This window comes from Poecilia formosa, unplaced genomic scaffold (assembly GCF_000485575.1).
Source record: "Poecilia formosa unplaced genomic scaffold, Poecilia_formosa-5.1.2 Scaffold405, whole genome shotgun sequence".
NCBI lineage: Eukaryota > Metazoa > Chordata > Actinopteri > Cyprinodontiformes > Poeciliidae > Poecilia > Poecilia formosa.
In genome coordinates, this window is record NW_006800344.1 from 69319 (window position 1) to 93521 (window position 24203).

At 46.3% G+C, this 24203-nt stretch overlaps 1 protein-coding gene across 4 annotated transcripts in view; it reads right to left on the reverse strand.

The window, feature by feature from the left end:
• Nucleotides 1–376: 376 nt before the first annotated feature.
• LOC103154890 (filamin-C-like) overlaps nt 377–24203 on the reverse strand; it is a 28914-nt gene continuing 5087 nt past the window's right edge. Inside the window, exons 3-47 of one of the 4 annotated variants that reach the window (XM_016663161.1) lie at nt 22775–22872; nt 21627–21777; nt 21167–21285; nt 20977–21054; nt 20068–20230; nt 19760–19960; nt 19478–19585; nt 18711–18848; nt 18435–18561; nt 18214–18350; nt 17224–17417; nt 17024–17137; nt 16762–16905; nt 16487–16610; nt 15680–15840; nt 15484–15574; nt 15216–15385; nt 15011–15128; nt 14663–14925; nt 13643–14240; nt 13332–13505; nt 12450–12612; nt 11462–11790; nt 10470–10593; nt 10106–10262; nt 9832–10021; nt 9728–9751; nt 9394–9632; nt 9200–9299; nt 8986–9126; nt 8741–8869; nt 8206–8379; nt 7920–8084; nt 7378–7581; nt 7142–7294; nt 6866–6988; nt 6476–6730; nt 6125–6400; nt 5420–5557; nt 5176–5291; nt 3728–3860; nt 3447–3623; nt 2541–2759; nt 1854–2075; nt 377–1071 (exon numbers count right to left, since the gene is read on the reverse strand). In XM_016663161.1, the coding sequence (XP_016518647.1) occupies nt 884–1071; nt 1854–2075; nt 2541–2759; nt 3447–3623; nt 3728–3860; nt 5176–5291; nt 5420–5557; nt 6125–6400; nt 6476–6730; nt 6866–6988; nt 7142–7294; nt 7378–7581; nt 7920–8084; nt 8206–8379; nt 8741–8869; nt 8986–9126; nt 9200–9299; nt 9394–9632; nt 9728–9751; nt 9832–10021; nt 10106–10262; nt 10470–10593; nt 11462–11790; nt 12450–12612; nt 13332–13505; nt 13643–14240; nt 14663–14925; nt 15011–15128; nt 15216–15385; nt 15484–15574; nt 15680–15840; nt 16487–16610; nt 16762–16905; nt 17024–17137; nt 17224–17417; nt 18214–18350; nt 18435–18561; nt 18711–18848; nt 19478–19585; nt 19760–19960; nt 20068–20230; nt 20977–21054; nt 21167–21285; nt 21627–21777; nt 22775–22872 (7610 nt within the window). In that variant the 3' untranslated portion in view covers nt 377–883. Of the gene's footprint in view, nt 1072–1853; nt 2076–2540; nt 2760–3446; nt 3624–3727; nt 3861–5175; nt 5292–5419; nt 5558–6124; nt 6401–6475; nt 6731–6865; nt 6989–7141; nt 7295–7377; nt 7582–7919; nt 8085–8205; nt 8380–8740; nt 8870–8985; nt 9127–9199; nt 9300–9393; nt 9636–9727; nt 9752–9831; nt 10022–10105; nt 10263–10469; nt 10594–11461; nt 11791–12449; nt 12613–13331; nt 13506–13642; nt 14241–14662; nt 14926–15010; nt 15129–15215; nt 15386–15483; nt 15575–15679; nt 15841–16486; nt 16611–16761; nt 16906–17023; nt 17138–17223; nt 17418–18213; nt 18351–18434; nt 18562–18710; nt 18849–19477; nt 19586–19759; nt 19961–20067; nt 20231–20976; nt 21055–21166; nt 21286–21626; nt 21778–22774; nt 22873–24203 lie in introns of all 4 variants that reach the window. The other 3 variants (XM_007576334.2, XM_016663160.1, XM_016663162.1) reach the window with 3 other exon arrangements.

Here is a 24203-nt window from a genome sequence, read left to right on the forward strand (position 1 = left end):
TCAAAATTGTTCACGTTATTTTAAAGAAAAAAAGCTTATGTGTATGTATTCAGTCAATACCAAATCAGTACTTTGAAGCGCCACCTTTACAGATGCAAGGCATTTGATGGTCTGAGTTTTGCACATCTAAAGGACAAAACATTTTTGCCAATTGCTCTTTGCAAAATACCAGAAGCTCTGTCTGATTGGACAGAGTGCATACACGTCTTACCGTAGCTCTTCAGCTCGATTTACTTTGAACTTTGACACATAAGTGTGATTTCAGCAGCAGCTCTGATTATATGCTTACAGTTAGCTTAATTAATTATAAAAACCCACATTTTATGAGGAGTGGTCTGCCAATCCTGGACTTAATCACACAATAACTTCAGTCGCATTTGTCAGGAAAGTTAGTAAACAAATCTTTATTAGGTCTTCAGAGACTTACCAAAAAAGGTTAATAACAACAACAACAAAAAATCAATCTTTCATTCTTAAACCATACAAAAACCACATTAACATCACACTTAATACCTTCAATAACTCCAGCGTCTCTTAGCGACTGCATTTTGTCGAGACGGAGAACATTTTATTAAACAAGCTTCACTCAAGCCCTCTAAGGAAGTCTGGACCGGCTACATTCCTGCAAATGTGGATGCACAGCTACATTTCGAGTGCATTACTCGACTTCTGAAGTACATGAAATAAACAAACAAACAAAAAAAAAACTTTGGCACATTTGATATTCAACCACCAGTAAAGCTGCAAGCAGAGATTTTTCTTGTGCTTCACGCATGAAGACCCGAAGAAGCTTGACCGTCGTTTCGCAGATGATCAGAAAGGAGTGGAGGAGAGAAAATGGTTTGCATTTGGCAGTGATTTTTTTTTGTTGTTTTTTTTTTTTTTAAGGTACAGTCACTTTGTAGGGGCTCCCCGGGACATTATCGTCGCCCCATTTGACAATGACGGTATAACTGCCCTTGTCCTTGACGGTGTAGGTGACGTTGTACAGCTTGTTGCCCATGTGTTTGACGTAAACCTCCTCACACGGCGCCAGGGGTCCGTGCACGCCCACCATCAGCATGTTGGTACCTGGACAGAGAGAGGGGGAAAATAAATAGAGATTTAAAGCTACCAGCTTGACTCTTTTCACAAACCTGAGAACTATAAGTTATAGTAAGTTTTCTTATCGTTTTGGTCATTTGTTGTAAATGCTTATTAAATCGAGACAAAGTCGACACTTTCCGAAAACAAGCTCCCACGGGCAAGTGCTTCTGGTGACGTCACATAAGGCAAATGTTTATTTGTGTGTTCTTAATACATGTTTTTCCCCTTTCTCTACATCTGCAGCTTTTTTAAACATATTTCACCTTTTATAGATGCAACAAAACGCTTTGAGCTAAATGTGAAAACCCTTCATGGATTTCAGAAAAACCTGGAAACACTTGAGTCAAATTCCGACTCAGAAATGTAAAGTTAAAGTTTGTGCAGCTCAAATGCTCCTAAAATCGCAAATCCAGGTTGAAATCTGTCGAAAGTCACTTAATGTTTTACAGATCAGCTCAATTCTTGCGCCTCTTGTGACGTCATCAACCCAAATACATACAGAGCAGATTTTATTTTATTTTTCCAGTTTTCTTTTGCAAAACTGAATTTTGTAAAACCATGCAGAGGAAGTCAAAACTTTAACACTCATGTACTGAAGTGTTTTTTTACTCTGACTGTATGTCAGTGAGAAGAATAACGCTCCCGGATGGCATCTTTAATGATCACGGCGGCCGTTGGTCGCCAATGCATCCAAGCAGACGGAAATTCTTCACGCTTGGCATGTGTGGACAATTTTCCGATACTTCCTAAATTTATCCTCTCCTCACCTGCTTTGCTGCAGTCAACAGTGAAGTTATTTTTCTGCCCGACCAAAGCCTTGGACAGCCCCGCTCCGCGACAAACCACCTTGCTGGCGTCGCACGTCAGTTTGGCTGAGGTGGCGGAGGAAGACGAGCTGTAGGCGCCGCCGACTTTGGAGGTCTTGGTGACAGTTTCGACCAAAACGGAGGAGGTCTCATGGAGGCTGTGTCCCCCTGACAGCCGGGCGCCTGCGGGAGAGGAGAGAGAGAAAGAGGGGGGAAAAAAAAGAGAAACCTTATCTAAAACTGTCGTGGTTTGGACACGGTTACATAACCCACTGGGTATTGACAGCGAAACGAGGAGAGCGCAGAAGCAGCTGCACCTGGGAGAAGTTCTCACAAAAGTGAGAGAAAGTGGCCTGAAAAAAATATTTATTATGACTCAAGGATAAAATAAACTTTCACAACTTGAATCTTTTTTTTTTTAAATCACATTAAAAAAAAAAAAAAAACTGACGGAAATGAACTGCTACAGCCAAGAAGACTGGCAGCTTTTATCAAATAGGAGCACAGAGACACACATTACATAACGTTGTTTTGTTGGGTTTTTTTCCCTTTCCAGAACTTCCACACTTTTTTTCAGCAGAACATTTGTCTCATTACGGTGACATTTGTCATCCACAGATCAGATGGGAGCGTGACTGTCGCGCAGACCTGTGATTTTGGCTTTGAAGGGGCTGCCCACTATGTGCTGCGGTCCGCCGTATTTGATGGTGATGAGATAGTTGCCGGGCGCCATCGGCGTGTAGGTGATCCTGTAGCCTTCTGGACACTCTCGACAGTCCATCTTCACCTTGGAAGGGCCGTCGATGTTGACCGACAGAGCGCCGGAGCCGGCGTTGCAGGTGTTGACCACGAACTCCGAAGGCACACCTGTAGGGACGGAGGGCAGGCCTTAATACGGTGGCGCCAAAATCGCCGAGTCAAACATACAGGCGGACCAAAAAAAAAAAAAAAAAAAAAAGTCTAAAATGACAAAAAATTATCTTTTTGTGTTTTTGTAGGAAAGGAAAATTCAAATCACTGTAGATCCAAAACTCAGAGTTTTTCGTGTTACTTAACAGAAAGCCATCCAGTCTTCACATTCTTTTGGGCTCAGATGAAAAAAAAAAAAGTCTGCCTACGCTCAGCAATAACAACAGACCTTCACTCTCTTTAAAAGTGCTTTCTGTACTAAGAGAGGTTTAATAAACCATATAGAAGCAAATTTGGGTTTTATGAAGCCCAAGTTGAAGTCAGTTTATAAGCGTGGTCCTATTTTAAAGTAAAAAAAACAACAACAAACAAACATATTTATTAAATACTTTGTGTTGTACTTAATATTTCCCATTGTAGAAAACATTTATTTGTCAATAATAATTTTGCTCTGATTAAAAAAAAAAAAATCTCCATCTGCATCAACCACCTGTTGTCAGCCAAGCACCCACTGACGGTCCCCGGGCCGCACTTTGGACACCCTTATCTTAAATATAGCTCCTCATTTGCTGAACGTAAACACACACCGACACGTGAGCGGTCTGTGTGTGTGTGTGTGTGTGTGTGCATGTGTGTGGGACGTGCCTGTGGTTCCTCCCAGCAGCCCGGCTCCGTGGGCCGTCACCATCCCAGGATCGGCGATCAGACCCGGATCGCCCACTCGCACGTTGAAGGGGCTTCCGGGAATGTGGCACCCGTTGAACTTGACGTCGATGGAGTGAACGCCGTTCTCGCGTGGAATGAAACGGATTGCGCTTTTGTCTTAAAAAGAGAAAAGAGGGAAAACAAAAGTGAAAACCACTCCTCCTGCAATGATGTTCTCCCTGTTGGTCTAAATACGATCATCCGGGTATCTCGCTCCGTACCCCCGTCCAGATCGCTGACGTAGCACTCCTCAGATGATCCGGAGGGCGTGTGAACTTTGGCGTCGACCGCACCTCGGGCCCCGTTGCGCTGCACCATGAAGGAGGCCTCCTGATTTACTTTCAAGTCCTTCTCCTAGAGGAAAAAAACCCCCCAAAAAAACAGATGAACACAACCTAAATTTACAGGCATCGTCACCAAACAAACTAATTTCGGGCATTTGATATCTAGCTGTGGAGAAGCCACACATTTCATTTTGTAGCCATCAACAAGCTTCTGGGAACAATTTTTGCTGGAAATTTGCCTGCTCTTCTCATCAGCGCTTACTTTAAAAATTGGTTTGTTTCCTGGCACGAGTCCCACTTTTAATCACGGTCCATTAATTTTCAACGGGTTTGAGCTCTGGGCTTTGAGGAGGCCATTTAGGAAGCTTAATGTAAGCCCTCCAAAGCTATTTTTGACTTGTGTTTGGGATTTTGGTCCTGTTAGAAATGCCGAGCTGCGTTCGAGTGTCAGGCACCTGACCCAAATCCTTCCCCGACCACAGAGAACTGCTCGTAATGTTCAGGATCTGCCCAGAAACCACCTAGGCTCTAGTCGAGGTGATCGAAAGCGGCTGGAACGCCAGCGTCGCCGTCCACGCTGAAGCTGACCACTTTTTCCTCACTTTCTTCTTCTACTACTTTGCAAATTATTCGCGGTCAACTGTTAACGTTTTCCTTCCTTTTCAGTAATCCTCTCACCACAAAAGCTACAATCTGGCCTGGAAGAGAAAATCCAAAGTCAATATATGTCGTTCATGTCCGTGACAACTGCATGTGAGGCTCTCGTAGGGAGCGACTGTGGCCACACCTGGAGGGGGACACAACCTGTAAAAGCTCTGAAATAGCCCAGACCGAGTTATCGGGTACGAGAGAGGCAGAAAAGAAAAAAGTTTACAGCGAAGCGTTACCCCCCCTAAAGCGAGAACAACGGCTCCAACCGGGCCACAGACAGCCCCCTCGCTTAGGACACTTCAGCTGGCTCTTAGTGTCACTCAGATCCCTAAAAACGTTGCTTTTAGCTTTACGTTAGCAGATAAAACAAAAACGCTCCTCTGCGATGGCTGTAAACTCGTAAAGGTGTCTTTATCCGCCGCTCCGAGAGAGACGCGTAAAAACTGACGGCGGGCCCACATAGCACAGCTTGTATTGCCCCACATTAGCGAGGGACAGTTAATCCAGCCCTTCATCGCCAGCCAGCGTCGCAGCGTTACAGTCATGCAGACCGCTCCAACGCTGGCGCTCAATTACACTTCAAGGGCAAAGAGCTACGAGACGGAAATATCCGCCACAAATCACACTCACCATCTGCTGCTCGCCTCTTATATTTTGTATATGTGTATGTTTTATGTGCTGAGAATTAATTTGATTTTTATCGCCAGCGTGTGTGTGTGTGTGTGTGCACCCACCTGAAGGCTCGTCACAGTGAGCCTGCGGGCCTCGTCTGACAGCGTAGCGATCGGAACGATGAACGGGCTGTCAGGGATGTGTTCGTTGTTGAATTTGATTGACACCTCGTAGTCACCTGGGGAAGCAGACATGTTATTTACTTTCACAATCAAGTGAACCGCGGGGAAGCGGAGGGAGAACAGCTGGAGAGCCGACTGGTTAGGAGACAGAAATAAACAGCCTTGCGCTGGGGGAAGTCCTCACCTGGCTCCTTCACCACGTACGAGACGCCGCAGGAGCCGTCTTTCCTGTCCTCGAAGGAGATCTCCGCCTTGCTGGGGCCTTCCACGGCGATGGAGAGCCCACCGGCGCCGGCCTCGCGGGTCCAGATGCTGAATTCGGCTGGAGCGGGCGAGACGGAGAAGAAGTGACGTCTGAAACGTCTGTCGAAAATGAAACGGCTGCACAGAATGTTACTGATGGACTCGTTTGTTCCGATGACTTCATTTCTAAAGGAGCAGCCCGTACACATTCGTTTACGCGAAGGACGCTGGATTTTGAGCGTCTGCTTCGGCTCATTTTGATAATTACGGCTCACGCCAAAATTCAGTGTCTCAGAAAAATTGAATATTGCGTAAAACCAACAAGAAAACCTTTTTATAACTTCACAAGGAGAACAAGCCATATTAGGCAACTGCGTTGTTATCTGGCTGTTTATCAAGGCCTACACAGGAAAAGTTAGGTGGAAGGAAAATGTGATAAAGAATTCTTATATCAGTAATGTAAAGTATCCTGTAGTATCAGAGAGTACCTGCATTCAATGCTTCCTTTGCATTACAATTTTTTTTTTTTTTCAGAAAAGTTAATTTTTTTTCTATCTTTGAGCAAGAACTAAAAGTTTGAATCGTATCACTCTTTCAAATGACTGAGCTGCCCTTCTGTAAGGATCTGACATCATTTCTGTCTTACTCGGCGCTCCGGCCACGCCTCTCTCCAGGCCTGGACCTCCCGCGCGGACCTTGTGGGCGCCGCCCTCGCCCATCGGCCCCACGGTGAACTGGAAGGGGCTCCCCGGCACATGCTGGCCCCTGTACTTGACGTTCACGGTGTGGGGTCCGATCTCCTGCGGGATGAAGCGGACGCTGTACGTGCTGCTTCCTCCGTCCATGATGTCCGCGTCCACCGTCTTCCCGCTGGGGCTCGTCACCTGCGCCGTCATGGCCTGCGAGCCGCTCTCGGCTGCTGCCGGGGTCACACCAAAACAGGTTAGGTCGAGGTTTTCCACACCGAACAGTGCGGCTCGATCAAAGTCCGACTCACGCTCGGGCCTGGCGGCGATGCCGGCGAAGCTGCTGAGGCTCTCCCTGCCCAGAAAGTCTCCGAACACGTCTCTGAAGGGGCTCCCTCCGCCTCCTCCTCCCACCTGGGTGCTCTCCTCCACGCGCACCTCCCTCTTGGTCTCCCCGCCGCGGGTCTTGCTGATCTCTGTGCGCTCCGTGCGAGTGTATGTGTGGCTGCTGCGGGTGAACGTCCTGGTTAGCCTCTCCTGAGCGGAAACCATCTGGAACCAGTTTCCTGCGGAAAAGAAGCGGCGGTGAGCATACCGATGGAAGTGTGCGTGCCTGTGTGTGTGTGCGGTGCTGGCCTCATTTAGTCTAAAGCGCTCCACCGCCGCTCTGCGAGGGTTTTCTGGCTGTCTGATGTGCTCACCTGGGATCTTGAGGTTGAGGCCGCAAGTGCTGCCCACTGAGGCGATGGAGGAAGCCTGTCTCTTCCTGGTAATGCTCTCCTTAATCCTCCCTTCTCCGGTCACCTTCACTGTGAAAGGACTTCCTGCAGGAAACACAGAGGGGTTTTTTTATTTGAAGAAAATGTATAAGATGCTGGTCTAAGTAGTTAGTTTTGCTTTTTTTTTTTGTTCAATTTTCTTCTATTCAAACTTCTTTTCCCTTTCATTTTTCCCCCCACAGTATCATTTATTCCAACCTGGGATGTGCTTTTCAGCAAACTTGATGTTGACGATGTAGCTCCCAGGTTCTGTGGGGCAGTAGGTCACCCTGCACGTCCCGTCCTCCACGTCTTCGCAGTTTATGTCCACTTTGCTCGGACCCTCGATGGACAGCGCCAAACCGCCGTAGCCTTGCGCACAAACCGGAACAAGCGATCAGAGCCGTGTTTCGTCCCGACCTGCGGGCCAAACGGTCGGGACGCCGAGAGCCTACCAGCGTTCCTCGTGTCCACGAAGAATTCGGCCATTTCGAAAGTGTGCGCCTCCACCAGGCCTTTCCCGAAGGCCTTCACTCGGCTGGCTTCGCCAATCTCCGACTGGCCGACCATTATTTTGAAAGGGCTGTTGGCCACGTGCATCCCATTTTTCCTCACGCTCACCTCGTGCTCGCCGACCTCCTTCGGGGTGAAAGAGATGCCTGTTGCAAAATAATCAAAGTAAAGAAAAAAAAAAAAAAGAATTGAAGTCAAGACAGAAAAATTACACACACAAAAAAACGGGGCATTTCCTCGTAACCGACTACAAACGTCAATGAACGTCTTTGTGTTGGGATGTTATGAGACGAACCGAGGCAAGGTGGAAAATGAAAATATTAAATGGCTTTAGAATTTGGTTAGAAATAAAAATCTGAAAACACCTTCGTCCCTCCGTACTCGGTGAACAACGAGATCTCATCGGGAAGCATTTTGCCCGCCGCCGACTGAACGCTTTACAAATGCTCTGTTCTGTTTTCGTCCCTCTGAGTTTCGTTCTCACCGAGGTGTCTGTTGGGCAGCCGTTTGAGCAGGCAGGGCTCCTCGTTGCCTGACGGCGCTCTGATGCTGGCAGTCAGGGAGTTCAGATCAGTCTCCGCGATCTTCAGGGACACGTCGGCTGCCGTGCCGACGTTGAGCTGGGACGTTCTGGTGATGGTGTCGTCCCCTGACATTCGAAGGAAAAAGAAAAGAAAAGATAACTTCAGATGTTTTTCTTCCTTTCGGAATTTGGTTTACAGCCGTTCACTTTCGCGTCTGCCTGCGAGACGGACGGAGCGTTTCCTCACCAGTGATCTTAGCGGTGAAGGGGCTGCCGGGAATGTGCTTGTTGTCAAACTTCACGATGATGTTGTAGTCTCCCGGAGCCGTGGGCAGGTAGGACACGGTGCAGGTGCCGTCTTTGTTGTCCTTGCAGGTGATCTCGGCCTTAGAGGGACCCTCGACCGCAAGTGACAGACCACCTGTTTGGGGAAAAAAAAAAGAAGAACAGGTGAGATTCATTATGCAAAAGCACAAAGTCTCACTAAGTGTTGTGCTCTAAGTTTCGAGATATCGAAATATCTTCAAAGAATAACTTGCAAGTAACTTTCCAGCAAGATACAGGAGCTTGTTTCAAAAAGTTATTTTATATTTCATCAATATTAAGGATTTACTAGCATAAAACAAGCTCCTATTTCTTGCTGAAAATGTACTTGCAAGTTAATTTTGTCTTTTTTTTCCAAGTGCAACAAGATAAAAGGTTGTGTTTTTGCAGTTTAAAACCTTAAAATCATGTAAAATGTTCTTTTAAAAAAAGGGTATGTAAAATTGCTTCACTGTCACCTTCTCCTGCGTTTTTGGTGACCACGGTGAACGTGGCAGCTCTGTTGACCATTCCGTAACTCAAACCCGGACCATAAGCGGTCACCACTCCGCTGTTCACGGCGTCCACGAAGAACTGCAGCGGGCTTCCTGTAGAGGGCAAAAAAAAGAAAAATAACTAGTCTGCTCGTACAGTGGAACCGGGATGCCATTTATCAAATTCAAAAATCATGAAAATTTTTTTTTAAAAGCCGCAGAAAGCTGACCTGGAATGTGATTTCCGTCGTATTTGATGTCCATCTCATGCAGGCCCCTCTCTGTGGGCTGGTACTTGATGGTGATGGTGCCGTCTTTGTTGTCGGTGATGTGTGGGCGGGACGTCTTGCCAGAGGGCATCCGCACCTCACCTGCAGAGTGTTTAAATATCAGCAACCTTGGGGAAGGAGAAACGTTGCAGGTTTTTAAAACCGTTGGTCTCACCTGTGATCTCTCCCTGCTGCAGCGTGAACGGCACCAGGAAGTTAACGGGACGAAAGAGAGGATCCACGGGGTCACGGGGAACCACCGGCTCGTTTGAGGCCTGGTGACACAGAAGGACGAAACGGAAAATGTTTTTAATGTTGGAACTTGTAGCGCACGCACCTGTAGCAGCTATTTGTTACTCCTGCACTCACCACCACGTGGAAGGGGCTCTTTGGGATGTTCTCCCCCCCAAAGCGGATGGTGATCACATACTTCCCAGGTTCCGGGGCCGTGTAGTAAATGTCAAAAGTGCCGTCATGATTCTCCACCACGTCCATGTCCAGCTCCATCCCCTGCGGAGTCAGCACCTTGCAGGTCACCTTGCCTTTCCCGGCTGCCTTGGCATCCACCGTGATGACCGTGTCCTCAGAGGTCTGCAGCTTCTGGAGAGTCGCTGCGTGGGGAGGCGGACAAAGGAGGGCATTTTAAACTTTGCTTCTGAAACAAATTCAGGTAATTTAGCTGAAAAGAAAAGGATAAACTCACAAACTCCATGTCCGCCAATTGAAACTGCAAGTTAAAGGACGAAATGAATACGACGCTAAACGACTGGCTTCGAAAGCAGAAAACCGCGGCACGGCTTCGCTTACCCGTGAGGCGGCACTTGCTGGCGTCTCCCGTGGGAAGCGACTGGATCCGATATGGAGAGTAGGGAATCTCGTCTCCTCCGTACTTGATGGTGATCGTGTAAGGACCCGTGGAGTCAGGCACGTAGGACACGGTGTAGGTCCCGTCCCGGTTGTCCTGGATGGTCGCGTTCTTCGGCTTGCCCTCTGGGTCCTGTGAGCGACATGCAAAATGACGTTCGTCGGAGAAACGAGCCTGCGGCTCCGATGATCAGCGCACACGGCAGCAGAAGCTCACCAGAATCTGCACAGTGAGCAGTCCCTCTCCAGCGTCCCGGGCATCAATCGTAAACTCAACAGGCAGGCTGGCAGACACTCCTTTGGTGTCTAGACCGGGGCCGCTGGCGCGGACCTTGCTGGCATCGTGCCCAGGCTGAGACATTACCTTGAATGGGCTGTTAAAGGGGGGGCAGAGAATATAGAGCGTCTGAGACAAAAAAGAAATAAGGACAGGAAAAATTGCTGAAGCACACCTTTCTATTTTCTTTTTCTTTTTTATTTTAATGCAAGCAAGGGGAACTTTAATTAAGACGTATGTGAACATACAGCCCGGTTGTTCTTTTTTTTTATCTATATATAAACTCATTAATTTTATGCTGAACCTGTGTGGGACTTCCTGATCTGCATATTTAACAGCTACAGTGTAGGGGCCGTCCTGCGCCGGGGTGTAGTGAACTGTGTGGGTGCCATCGCCGTTATTCTTCACACCCACCGGCTCCACGGTGCCTGCAACACACAGAAATATTGCATTCTTAATTCGCTTTACCGAGCAGAGTGTGAAAGGTTAAGAGAATAATTCAGGATGTTTAAAGTGAGGTTGTGTGGAAAGGTTACGAGCAGTTATTATCTTAGTTCCAGTAGATAACGCTTTAGCATTTTTTTTGCGTAGCAGGGATCCAGAGTCCCCGGCATCGAAGCTAACGGCCAGTCTGAAGTGGATTACTGCTTTAATTTGATCTGTTTATTGAATTAATTAAATAATTTTCTGTTTGTTTGGTTCTTTTGCAGTAGCAATATGAAAAGTGTTCAACAAATAAAGTCTGATCTGCTTGATTCGTAACGTTGGAAGTACGTGTAGGAAGTGGTGCACCACCAACTATCTTCCTATGTGAAAACTTCACACAAAAAACCGTCTCTATCAGTAATTTTCTGACAGATAAACAAAGCCTTAAAAACAAGGATGTTGAAGCGATTCACATGAATGCTAATCATTAGTATTTACACTGCCTTAGCTTGCTGTGAGAAAGTCATTCTGATTGGAAATGGTTTACATTTTTTTCTTCTCAGTAAGTGTTTCACAGGGAAGATTATTTGTGGCGTACCCCACTAGCTTCCTTTTCTTGTGTAAATAATCAGCAGATTTTGTAAATAACTTCCTGAAGTTAATGCGACAAAAGGTTCGTTACATCACCAAACTGTTACTATGGTTTTGAGATGGACAATGATTTTAGACAGTCCTATTCCACCTTTGCCTCCCCCCCCTCCGCCTTAGCTAGCTAAATGCTAGCTTTAGCATCCAAGACCAGCTAATCTGGATCTATACTAAATGAAGCAGAATGTAGGTAAGATATTGTATACTTGTCCTAATTTCTACCTGTGGGTCCGTAGAGTTTGACATCCAGTGGCGCCTGTCCAGCCTGGGTGCAGTCTACTGTGAAAGTCTGAGGAACGTGGGCCCTCACTCCAGCGCCCAGTCCTGGACCGGAGCATTTCACCTTGGTTGGATCCACCGGGTCCTTCACCGGCACACGGAACGGACTGCCGGGGATCGGCTGGCCTCCGTAGTTGATATTTACGTCATAGTCTCCAGGAGTGAAGGGCACGTACTCAACGCTGCAGCTGCCATCTTTGTTGTCCTTGCAGGATATTTTGGCCTCTGAGGCTCCCTCGATTGTCAGACCCAGGCCTCCTGTGCCGGCACCCCTGAGGGAGAGAAGCCGACACATTTCCTTCTTCTTTTCTCTATCACATGTCCTTGTTTCCTTTCTAAATGCAAATTCTAACTCTAGTCCACTAAGGAAACAAAAGCATCCATGATTGTAACTGGCTTACAAGTAAGTAGCTTGTAACTAACTTTATCTTTGTTAATTGTAACTAACATGCCAGTTAGTTACAATAAACTTGTAACTAACTATTTTATACTTGTTTCATTGAGCATAACACAAGCTCACTAAAAGATTTAGCATCCAAGACCAGATACAACAAGCTCAATAAGAGTTTTTTTTAAGGAATTACTGACTTAAAACAAGCTACTATGTCCTGCTGAAAAGTTACTTGTGAGTTAGTTTTGTCTTATTTCAAATGCACTAAGATGTATGCACTAGAAGGTAAAAAATACTTGGTAGGATTTTGTGTTTTTGCAGTGAAGATCTTACCAAAACAGGTTTCCACCTTATGATTATACTCTTTATAATATACCATATATTTGTAATGCTTTAACTATCTTGTGTTGCTACTGATTATATATTGTTTTCACAATAATACATTATAGATCCCAGAGAAACTCCTTCCTGTTTTGTTGTGGGCTGTTTAATATAGATGAAAATATTATATTATTTCCCCTTTGTGTGATTAAACGTTACCTGGTTTCCACGGTGAAACAGTTGGGCCTGTTGGTTATTCCTCCCTCCAGACCCGGTCCAAACGCACGCACACGGGTCGGATCGCATCCTTCCACCACAAACACTCTGAATGGACTCTTAGGAGCGGGTGCGCCGTCGTACAGGACCTCAATCAGATGCATACCTGCGCACACGCAAAAAAAAAAGAAAAAAAAATCTCAACAACATTCTCATAAACAGGCAAAAATACTCATTTGTTGCACTCTCGCTTGTAATTATAGCCCAGCGAAAACTCCCTTTTAGGGAGCTAAACATCTGTTTATTTATAAAAGACGCCATCTAGAGTGCAGACGCTCGGGTGAACATACAAGGCGTTACATCTGTTCCCTATTCATTATTCTGTTACAACATTTTTCTGACAGAGTGCTCTCAGTAGGCCTATAAGGCAGATTCCCAGCCACACGGCTACAGTATTAGAAGATGTCTGGTGAAACGAGAAGTGCTCTGTGATCTCTTAGCTTTGTGTTATAGGTCTCTATTAATATCCCCCTCTGTCATTCCCTGTGTGCAGGCAGCCTTTAGCACACATACCTGCCTGGTTAAGAGCTTCTGCTCCACAGCACACTATTTATAAAGCAGAGCCTGTCTGCCTGATCTCTGTCCCTCACATCATTGCTTGACTGCATCATTCTGTATTTATACCCCACACCTTGCTCACTCCGTCTTTATTCCCCGAACGGCACCTAAATCAAGAACCTGTTAGTGCTTTTTCTGTCTGTCTGTGTGAGCTCTTTCCCTGTCCAGGTAAAATCCTCTGCGTTACGTGGAATGCTTAACACGTTTCTAATCAACGCGGTTAGATTAAGCGTATGGAAGAGTCACGTCTTCTCTCTCTGCTCTCACCGTCCTCGAAGGCCGTGTACTCCACTCTGTAAGTGCCGTCTCCCTTGTCAGTGATGTAGGTGTCCGTGTTGGCGCCAGAAGGGTTGACAACGCGAACCTTCACGCGGTTGCCTCCAGCCTTGCTGAGGGCACGCGCATCCACAATGAAGTGGGTTGTGACTTCCCTGAGGACCCCTTGAAACACAAAAGCACTTCTGGTGATTTGCCGCTCTGCATCAAATGGGCTCAATAACGCCAAGTCATCACGCGCCCTTACTCATATTGATTTAGACACAAAGGTGGATTTTGTCGAACAGCCAAGCGAATATTACCTCTCGGCTCCACTCCGGGCCCATAAACGTGAACCCCGCTGGTGTCCACAGATGGTTCCACTTGCAGCACCTTTGGGAAGTAGGGAATAGCGTGCCCGCCGTACTTGATGGTGATGGTGTGCGTGCCGTGGAAGGATGGGATGTACGTGACGGAGAAGGTGCCCTCCGATGTTTTCTGGATGCGCACCTCGGCCTTGACGCCGGTCTCGGACACGATCTCGATGGTTAGCTCCGCGTCGCCCGCTCTAGTGCAGTCCACGGTGAAGGCGGCTGGTTCGCCCGCCTTGGCCTTCTCCAAGCCCGGTCCGCTAGCCGTCACCTTGCTGGGATCGAAGGCCGGGCGGACCGCCGCTTTGAAGGGAGAACCGGGGATGTGCCGCTCGGCGTACAGGATGTTGATGGCGTACTCGCCCGCCTCGGTGGGAAGATACGCCACTGAGCACGTGCCATCGCCGTTGTCTTGGCACTCGATCTTTGCCTCGCAGGGACCCTCGACTGTCAGGCCAAGACCACCAGCACCAGCTCCTTTTGTGTCGATGGTGAAGGGAGCTGGTTTACCCACAATGCCGCCCTGCAGGCCTGGACCAAAGGCTCGCACCTGTAATGTAACAGGCAAATCATTTTGGAGTGAAATACCCTGAAAAAAAGTCATCATACCACCGCAAACTGTAAATCCATAACAATACAGCTGTTGGTTTCCACAAACCAGCTTTATTTCTACCAATTGCTCTCAGAATCACCTAATAAGGTGATTTCTGAGAGCAATTGGTGGCACCACTCTTGTCCTCCAGAGCAACTTTTACATGCATTTCTGTTCCAACACACCTGAATCAAACCTTTAAGACAAGAGTTGAAGACTTCTGATTGAGAAGTATCAAAGTACAAGCAGTCAAAGACAAATAATATTTAGTTTTTTATTATTATTATTTATAAAACCATGTGCCATTAATCTTCCACTTCATAGTTATTCACAAGTTTGCTAAAGTCTCTATTGTTGAAGGGTGTAGTTGTAACTTTTACCTTTGAAGGATCGGCCGGTATGACCGCTTCAACCCCAAAGGGACTCCCCATCACAGGGTTCCCATCATAGGTGACATCAACCTTGTACTGGCCCTCCTCTGGGGGAATGTACTTCACATAGTGAGTGCCTTTGGCTTTGTCTGACTCTAGCTTGCAGGGGATTGGTCGGCCAGAGGGAGAAGTCATCTTAACTCCTACGTTGCCCTGGCCACCGGCTCCCTTCGTGTTAACGGTGAACTCCTGGTCCCTCCCAACCTCCACTTCTGCAAGTGAGAGTGCAGCGAGGTACTTAGCTAGTATGGCTTTTACACGGAGCGTGTGAAACTGTACAACATGGATGATGCTTACTGGTATCTAACCCTTCCACTTTCACTTTTCCGATATCCAAAGCTGGTGCCACCGTGATGTGGAAGGGGCTTTTAGGGATGGGATCTCCTCCGTGGGTCACGGAAATAGCCATGTTACCCTGATTAAAAAAAGAGAAGAACGAATATTTACTAAAGTGAGGCGTCGTTACGCACAATGACACTTGTCGGACCGAGGCTCTCTGTACCTGCTGAAGAGCCGTGTACTTCACAGTGTAGGAGTAATCGTGGTTATCGATTATCTCAAAGTCACGAACCGCGTCCCCAGGGCCTGACGCTGCAAAATGGACCTCAGGCTTGGCCTTCCCGGCTCCCTTCGTGTAGATGGTGAAGTGGGTCGGATTGACCACTTCCACACCTGAAAGGACAAGCATTTTCTAAGCGATGCGAGTCAAACCATCAGATTTAGCCGTGAAAAGAGGCAGAAATTCCCAATCGGACCCCGAAAGATCTCACCTGTCTTGTTGAGTCCAGGACCCTCCGCTCTCACTTTGCCAGCGTCGTGGGAGGGGTCCACCTTCACTTTGAACGGACTGATAGGAATTTCCTGATAAAAGCATCAGAAACCGTCAGGATGATGACAGAGTTTTTGACAGGTGGATGGATACAGCAGATGGCAGCTCTCTCTTGCATGTCAGCTCCAAATTCCTACCTGGTCAGCAAACAGCACCATGATGGTGTACCGGCCCGGGCCGGGAGGAGTGTATTTGACAGTGAAGGTGTCATTGTCATTCTTGATGATGTCAAAGTCAATGTCGGCCTCTGCAGGCCCGACCACCCCCGGGGCACACTTGATTCCGATGCTGATGTCTCCTAATGGTGCATATAAATAATATATTTTAAAAAACCACAAAGTTGAATCAAGAGAAAATAAAGTAGAAGTTGCCAACCAGGGCTGGAATATAACGGCTGAAAAATGTATCCAATTTAAAAGTTTCATATTTGTTGATATCAATAATTATTGATTAGTTTTTTGTTTGAAATCTCTCAAATGCTGCCAATCTGGTGACGTGACCTTTCTCTTTTTTAGCCACTCTTTCATCTGGGTTGTTGTACTCATTTTTTCCTTCCACTCCACACCGTTCTGTTTATTTACCAAAGAGGAAGCTAGTTTAGCTGGTCATGAGAGATTGAGCAGCTAAACCTTTTCTTCTGCCTACATCCCCCACAATGCTGTTTGGTTCTGGACCTGAGTTCAATGAAATTATTCAATATTCTTTCAGAGGTAGAATCTATTAATGTTGATCATGTGTTTATCCCCATACGCATTGTTGTTGATTTACTTCACAGCCAAGAGTATTATTACTGATACTGTAGTATCAGTAATCGCATACTGTGCTGCATGAGAGTCACCAGTTCTCCTTTTTTATAAATCACAAGCTGGAGGAGACGTTTCAGCCAGCCAACACCCAGGAGAGCCTTTCCTAGCCTCTCACATCAGCTACTCGTGCACGCTCACCTTGGCCAGCCTCGCTGCAGTCCACGGTGAAGTACGTTGGCTCGTTCGCTTTGAGCCCCGTCTTCTCCACTCCGGGCCCATAGACCTTGACTTTGTCGGGATGACAGCCCTCTCCAACCAGCACCTAATGAATTCACAGTGTACTTAAAGCAGAGGCAGGCGAGCTGAAGTGCAACTTCTGCACTCCTCTTACTTTATCTATATTTGGTAAAGTGTCATCGCGTGAGATCGATTTAATTTTACACGCCGTATCCGTGGCTGAGCATGCATCTTACCCTGAAGGGGCTGTTGGGCACGTTGACCTCCCCCCAGGTGATAATGATGGTGTGTTTAATGGGTTTGGCAGGAGTGTAGACACACACGAACGTGCCGTCTCCCCTGTCGGTGATCTTGATATTGAAGGTGCAGCCTTCGGCGTCCTGGGCAGACACAAAAAGCCTCGCAGTCACTTCTGCTGTGTGCCAGCCTTATGCAATATAAATGCCACATCCCTATGAATAAAAGATAAAGGCTCTGCAAACATGTGCAACTCCGTACCTGGGCATAGATCTTCAGGTGACCCTTCCCAGCCATGCGGGCATCAATGGTGAACTCGGTGGGTTTGTTTACGATGACCCCAGTTGGCTGCAAGCCTGGTCCGTAGGCTTTTACCTGCAATTTTTTTTTTTTTTTAGATGTAAATGCAACAAATAAAGGTTCTTGAAATGTGGTTTTATACTGAAATGAACGGGAGATACCTTTTCTGGGAACACGTCATTAACAGCAGGAAGAATGTGAGCCATGAAGGGGCTGTCCTTGATGTCTTCGTCGTCACAGATGACGTGGACGGCGTAATCGCCGGGCTCGGTGGGCCAGTAGCGCACGTCACAGGAGCCGTCGCCCTTGTCGTCGCATTCGATTTTAGCCTGCGACGGGCCTTCAATGGAGAACCCTGGGCAAATTTAACATTCAGAGGGCGTAAAAAAGCCTGGCAGGCAAAAGTATCCACGTTAACTTTCTCACGTTTTGTCTCGTTTCGCCCCACAAGCTCTCATGTATTTTGTCTGAGCCGTGGATCTGCGCAGAGATATCAGTGATTGACTTGGCTTTCCTGTCAGCTAAGGAGTACATCCGTGTTTTAGTGTCTTTGACGTTGTCCAAAACACTAGTCTGTATCAAACTACAGATAAATGTCTAATAAGTTTAGAAAATGTACAAAAAAGCTAAATATTTTTTTTACAGTTTCCAGGAACACATGATTATAAAAAATACCTAACAACTATAGAATAAATGGAAATCATAGACAATTATTCAGCTTAACTGTTCTTCATTCAAACCCTTTGGACTTTGGAGGTTTGGAGTCGCGTCGCACTGTTTCCATTTTCATATACCGGATTGAGCAGAGCTATTTGATATACTCAGAGCTAGTGATGTTGATTTACAACCTAACCTCAGTTTCAACTTCTTCATTTCATCCCTGAGCCAGCTGCTGCGTTCTCTATGATGCCGTTTGTTCGCCAGTGTTTCTCCAACAAACCTCGACGGTCTTCTCAGAACCGCTGGATTTATACCAAGACAGGACTGCACACATGCTGAGTCTAGTTCCTAACTACGCCGTATCATTTTCCTTACACTTCAGGATCTCTGTGTGGGGTTGTGTTGTTAGATACAGAAAGTGGAAAAACTTTAAAGGATGTCATCGTGTCCGCAAGAGGCTTCAGAACAGTTCGACGAGCTGAAAGTCTTACCCAGAGTTCCAACTTCAGTGCCGATGGCTTCGACCACAAAATCAGCAGACTTTCCCACCATGCCGGTCTTCAGACCCGGGCCCCAGGCCCTCACCTTCTGAAAACCTGCTTCGTCTCCCACCTCCACTTCAAAGGGGCTGTGATGCACACAACAACGTGACTCGGCTTAAGCCTGATAATAGACGGGGACAAACAAGCTAAAGGTGACGCTGGGATCCTACCTGCGCGCGATTGGCTGGCCTCCCCAGGTGATGCTCACCGTGTATTTACCGGGACTCAGGGGGTAATACTCGCACTCGTACACTCCGTTCCCGGCGTCTCGCACTTTCACTTGTTCCTCAGCTCCACCTGAGGATGAACACAGAGGTTCAGCACAGTCTGACTCTTCACCGCAGATGTGAATAAAACATTCAGACACTGAGCTCAAACTGCAGAAGACGTTAAAAAAGGGAAAGAGAAGAAAGGGATGGAGAGAAAGAGGAGTCTGTGTGACTCACTTGGTCCTTTGACAGAGACGTTCAGGGCACCGCTGCCAGCTCCTTTGGTGAAAACTTTGAAGTCTGCCACTTCTTTCACTCTCACGCCTTTAGGCTGGAGCCCTCTGCCAGCAGCTCTGCAAGCGTTGGGGTTTATGGCTGAAAGGAAGGAGTGCAAGAGAGAAAATTATTTTTTGGGGGGGAAATGGGGACAGCGGTTTGACAGCAATGTTAGTATTCAAGCTGAATTCACTGGAAAGTCTTTAAACTCTGACGGAAAAAAGATCCTGAAAACAACAATGATGCTTTTTTTTTTCTTTTCTTTTTTCTTTTTGGAACAACACACTAGACCAGATACACAACGCAGAGGGATAAACCAACACATTACAGCCCAGATAGAGAAGCATCCGACAACATTTCAGTCAAGTCACTTAAAAATGTTGAAGGCAGGCTTTGAAAAGGAGAGATGGCTGATGCAAACTTTAGACATGATGGGAAAACAGACATGTCAACAGCACAAGCAGAGATACCGACACGAGGAAGAACGCAGGAATTCACAGAAATGCAAACGCAAAGACATTCTACGTCTACGAGACTGTTTGTACAACACTGACGGTTTTTGAACAGGACTGAACCACCAAGCAGCGAGAAGACGGAACAGGCGAACCAAGCAAGGCGTTACGCCGCGGCGCCCTTGAGTTTCGGGAAAGCACAGAGCGCAGAGCCTGGCATAGGAGGGATGGCGCTGGGATGGTTTGACAAGCCCCTCCTATCAGATGCATACTAACTTGGACGGCCAGGTTTTGAGGGAGGGGCACCCTTCGCTCCAGGAGGGGTGCGCACTGACTGAGGAACTATCTGCAGAGGAGCTCCTGGGGGAGGAGCGACTGCCGGAGCTAGAAATGACAGACAGCGTGGGTTACGGACAGCAGAGGAAGTGCTCGGCTGTTTCCAGGGCAAAAGAACTAAATGACGGAAAATTGTGACAATAGATCGCCCTGACACCAGCTTGCCCCCTAAGAAATCTGATTTGTCTGACAGTTAATGTACAACGCAGACGGATGGCTCACCCTCCGCGATGTTGACATTGAACGGGCTCTTGGGGATCTCCTGGCCAGCGAACAGCACATGGATGGTGTGAGGGCCCTCCAGCATGGGGCGATAGGTGCAACGGAAAACACTGTCGCCCTTATTTTCCAGGATGAGTTCCACGGTGTCCTTTTTACCCTGCGGATCAACGATGACCACGCTGATGTCACCGGTACCAGCGCCTGGAGCGTGACAAAGACATACAGGGTTAGCACCAAGGAAAGCAAGGGGTTTTTGTTTTAGTTTTTTATAAACAGTTCTGGGGGATAAAGTGTGTTTTAGTAAGTACCAGCTGTGTAGATGTCAAAGTAGGTTGGCTTGTTGGCCACGTTGCCTGTAGCATCCAAACCGGGGCCCCGGGCGTGCACTTTGCTTGGGTCGCCCATTGCTTTAGCCACGTTGACGGCGTAGGGGCTCTTGTCGATGTCCTGACCTGCAAACAGCACCTTCACCTACAGTCGAAGGAGAAGGGAAGGGAAATGAAAGACGAGTCTGAAATCCTGTGGAATCCCGAGGTTTCCCATAAAAATGCGCCTCAGTTTCTGGCGAGACGCGATAAGATTTACGGGTGTAAGATTATTACACAGGTTTCCCACAGCGCCAAATGTTTCTCCTGTATAGGATGTTAAAAAATTGTTATTAAACGAGCATAAGATGACTGTTCGAACAATGTTTTCCTGAAGCACTTTCATGTTTTTACACGAGTATGAGGAAAGCACATGTACAGTACACTATGACACAGAATGACATATTTCTGACCATTCATACATTTAAATTTCAATCACATCATTTTAAAAAAGAAAGAAAAAAAACATGTATTTATTTATCTTCTAAAATATCTTCTACTTTTTCATGGGTTTTTTTTTCATACTAAACACTGGTAGTTTGGCATGACAGCAATACTGTCCAATTTTCTATTAAAAAAGCACATTAATATTGCTATTGTAATTGAAAAAAAATCATTATTATTAGTCTGTATCACTGAATATAATGATATAATAATATTATTTTGCTCAAGTGTCAATGATTATAAGATAAGTGCCATTTTAATGATAATACTCCCATAATACTCATGTTATTTGTTGTCTTTTGTGGGGTTAATTGTCCTAAATAAAAGTAATACCAATGAATTATGTTGCAAATATATTAATTAGTAACCCTAAAGGTAATAAGAAGATAATTGTGAGTTTGTTCTTACCTTGTGGACACCCTCCACTTTTGGGAGGTAGGTGACAGTGTAGGTTCCATTTTTATTTTTGTTGGGCTTAACTTTGGCCTAGAGAGTAAAAAAAAAAAAAAAGTCAGAAAAATTAAATCCCAAGAAAAGATGCTACACTTTGCAAAAACCTGAAGAGTCAGCTGAACGGATGTTGAGATTTATGACTTGCCTCCTCTTTGTGTCCTTCAGGATCCTCGACAAACACCAGGACTTCCCCGCTGCCCGCCTCCAGAGTTTCCACGGTGAACACGGCGGGCTGCAGGACTTTGTTGCCATGAGGCTCAATACCTGGAAATGCAACAGGGAGAGAGAGAGAGAGAGAGCACGGCGGGCTGCAGGACTTTGTTGCCATGAGGCTCAATACCTGGAAATGCAACAGGAAGAGAGAGAGACAGACAGAGAGAGACAGAGATAGAAAGAGAGAGAGAGAGAGAGAGAGAGAGAGGAGGCTTTAGGGAAGGCAGCTTGTCAGAAACAGGAAATCATAAAATAGATATTATTTTTTCAATAAATTAACAGAACTGATTGAGAGAAGGCACAGAGTTTCAGGAAGGCTCAGACAAAATATTACCATTTAAAATCTTTAACATTTTTAATTTAGCTTATCGGTTAGGGTCCAGCTTGCATACCCGGCCCGTAGGCTTTGACCTTGTCTGGGAAAAGCTGCTTGGGTTTTAGAGGAGCGCCGGGTTTCAGCTTGGCCTTGGGGAACTGAGACAGGTAGGTCATGACCGAGTGCTCGTCCACATCTGGGTCCACGATTTCCTCAGGGGCGATCACCTGAAACCCAGAATGTGCCGCAGGGGTTAATTGTTCAAACAGCCCCAGGATGTTTCTGTGCAAAGACATGCTTTGGTTTTCATAAAAAAAATAAAAAAAAAACGACGACGAATGAAAACTGATTCTTAAATGAACTGTATCTCATTTTCAACAAGGGTGTGGATTACTCTTTCGGCATAATAGAATTGGATTTAAGGATTAAACGTATTTATTCTCTCCACCTCTGACTTCTCTCTCTCTCTTAAGGCACTTGTTTGCCTGTGTATCACACAGTGGCACAAAACCACGCTTCACAACGGTTATATTTAACCTTAGGACAACAGGGTTAAGCCACCATGGGGGATTTTATCCTGAGCCAGACCTCTCCCCACATCTACTTAACAACACCACACTGGATTCCAGTCCCCTCCACCCACCCAAAGGCCTGCAGAGCCGTGACATTACACCACTGGCTATCTAACACAAGCAAATGCTCGCTGGGAATAGATAACAACGTCTCTTAGCAAAACAAGCAAACAGCCAGCATGGTGCCCATTGTTATTCAGGGGAACGCTTACAAATGTACATGATTTAGTTGCCGGCATGGAGCGTGTTGAGAAATCTCACAACAAATTTGTGAACTTTACCAAATAAAATGCAATCGCCTACCGAGAGGCACAAAAAAAAAAGACGATGGAAGCGGTTGGTGGGGGGAGGGGGGGAGGCAGAGCTGGGTAATAAATATTACATTTCATTCTCCGGGATGTTATCCTGGGAAAACACCAGCCTCAAACATAATCCTGTTTTTAATGAATAATTTCTAATTTTTGTTTTCTAATTAGATGTTTGCACTGGCCAACTATTGGTTGCTTTGTGCTTCTTCTGCGACTTCATTCTTGACTTTAAAGAGAACAAAGCAATCATCCCTGCTTCTGTTTGTTGTCCCTTAATGAGATCGGGCTCAAGGTGCCGAACGTCGAGCCGCACCCCGCGCCTGGGCGTCTGGGGCAGATCTTACCTGAGGGACGCCCAGCCAGTCGTCGGCCTGTTGCATGGCTTCTCTGGCATTCTGCACGGGCTGATTGGGGTCCCACTCTGCCCAGTCGGGACACAGACCTAGCAGGAACGCAAAAGAGGCCAATTAGGAAAAGGCGTGCAACCGGTCGAACGAAAGGCAGCCGCTATAAAAAGGCCACTTAGGCTGTCAGTGTTATCTCTGCAGCGCTTGTGTAGCACTGCGAGACTGGCTGACCTTACCCACGCCGCCCTGCTGCAAGCGACTCTGTATGTGTGACAGCGGATGTCTCTATCGGGAATTCACAAGAGGCAGCTTCGACAAACAGAGCGGTGCGCTCGCTGCGGCTGAGCCTCGCATGCTCCGGGCTGCTAATGCCTAAATTGGATTAGTGCTGGCAATGGAGTGGTCACTCACTCAGAAGGCCAATGAAAGCGCACCACAGAACGCTATGATCTGATCATTATTGACACAGATAACCACTGGACAAATGGGTTTCTTAAAAAAAAAAAAAAAAAAACAAAAAAGGGAACAAAATCAAAAAAATAAAAAAAGAAGCCTGGTTAACAAAATTAAAAGAACTTCCGGTGGTAAAAAAAAGTTTTTTTTTCATTGGTTTGAAGCAATACTCTAATTTTAAATGTCATAATTAGCAATCATCATAATTAGCAGAAGTAAAGGCGTTCAAACATTCGACTTTGTGTAATTAATCAATTCAGTTTGTTTCGCTTAGTGGTAAGGTTCCGGAAACAAATGAGCTTTTCAATAATATTCTGACTTATTAGTGGGTCTGTACTCTGTAGCTGTCAACATAACACAAAGAAGAACTATATATGGTTAGAAAAAAAACAAAAGAGGAATAATCAATCCTACTGTTCAGCTTTGTCACAGCCTGGCTAGTGAACATGCTTTTATAAATTTGAGTTAAATTAGTGTTTCTAACACGGTTCCTGTGATGACAGAATTTCAGACCAAAATGTCCAAAGTTCTAAATCTCACAATGAAATCATCGTCAGGTATTTCTGTAGCGGTCACTTTGCAAAGGAAGGAAGCATGGATGAATTGCTACAACTTTTATACAATAGTACAGGGAATAAGTGCAAATGTTTAATCCGTGATCAGTTTGCCAGTAGGCGACACAAATCCCATAGCGTTCCAGACTTTTGCAGACTGCACAGAATCCCTGCACACACTGCAGCCACCTTCTCATCTTGTCTTAGCACCAGCAGAGGAGACAAAAACGACCTTGTATGGTCATTGCAGCAGCGCTGTGTTTGAAAGATGCGTCTCCTCAGATCAATGGCTCCTATAAACACAGTCAAACACGGTGTTCCACACTTGTTACTCCCCCACTTTGCTCTCGGCGAGGCAGACCAGAGGGAGGACTCACTCTTTAGCATTCATTGTTGGAGGCAAAAGCCTCGGCTGGCTG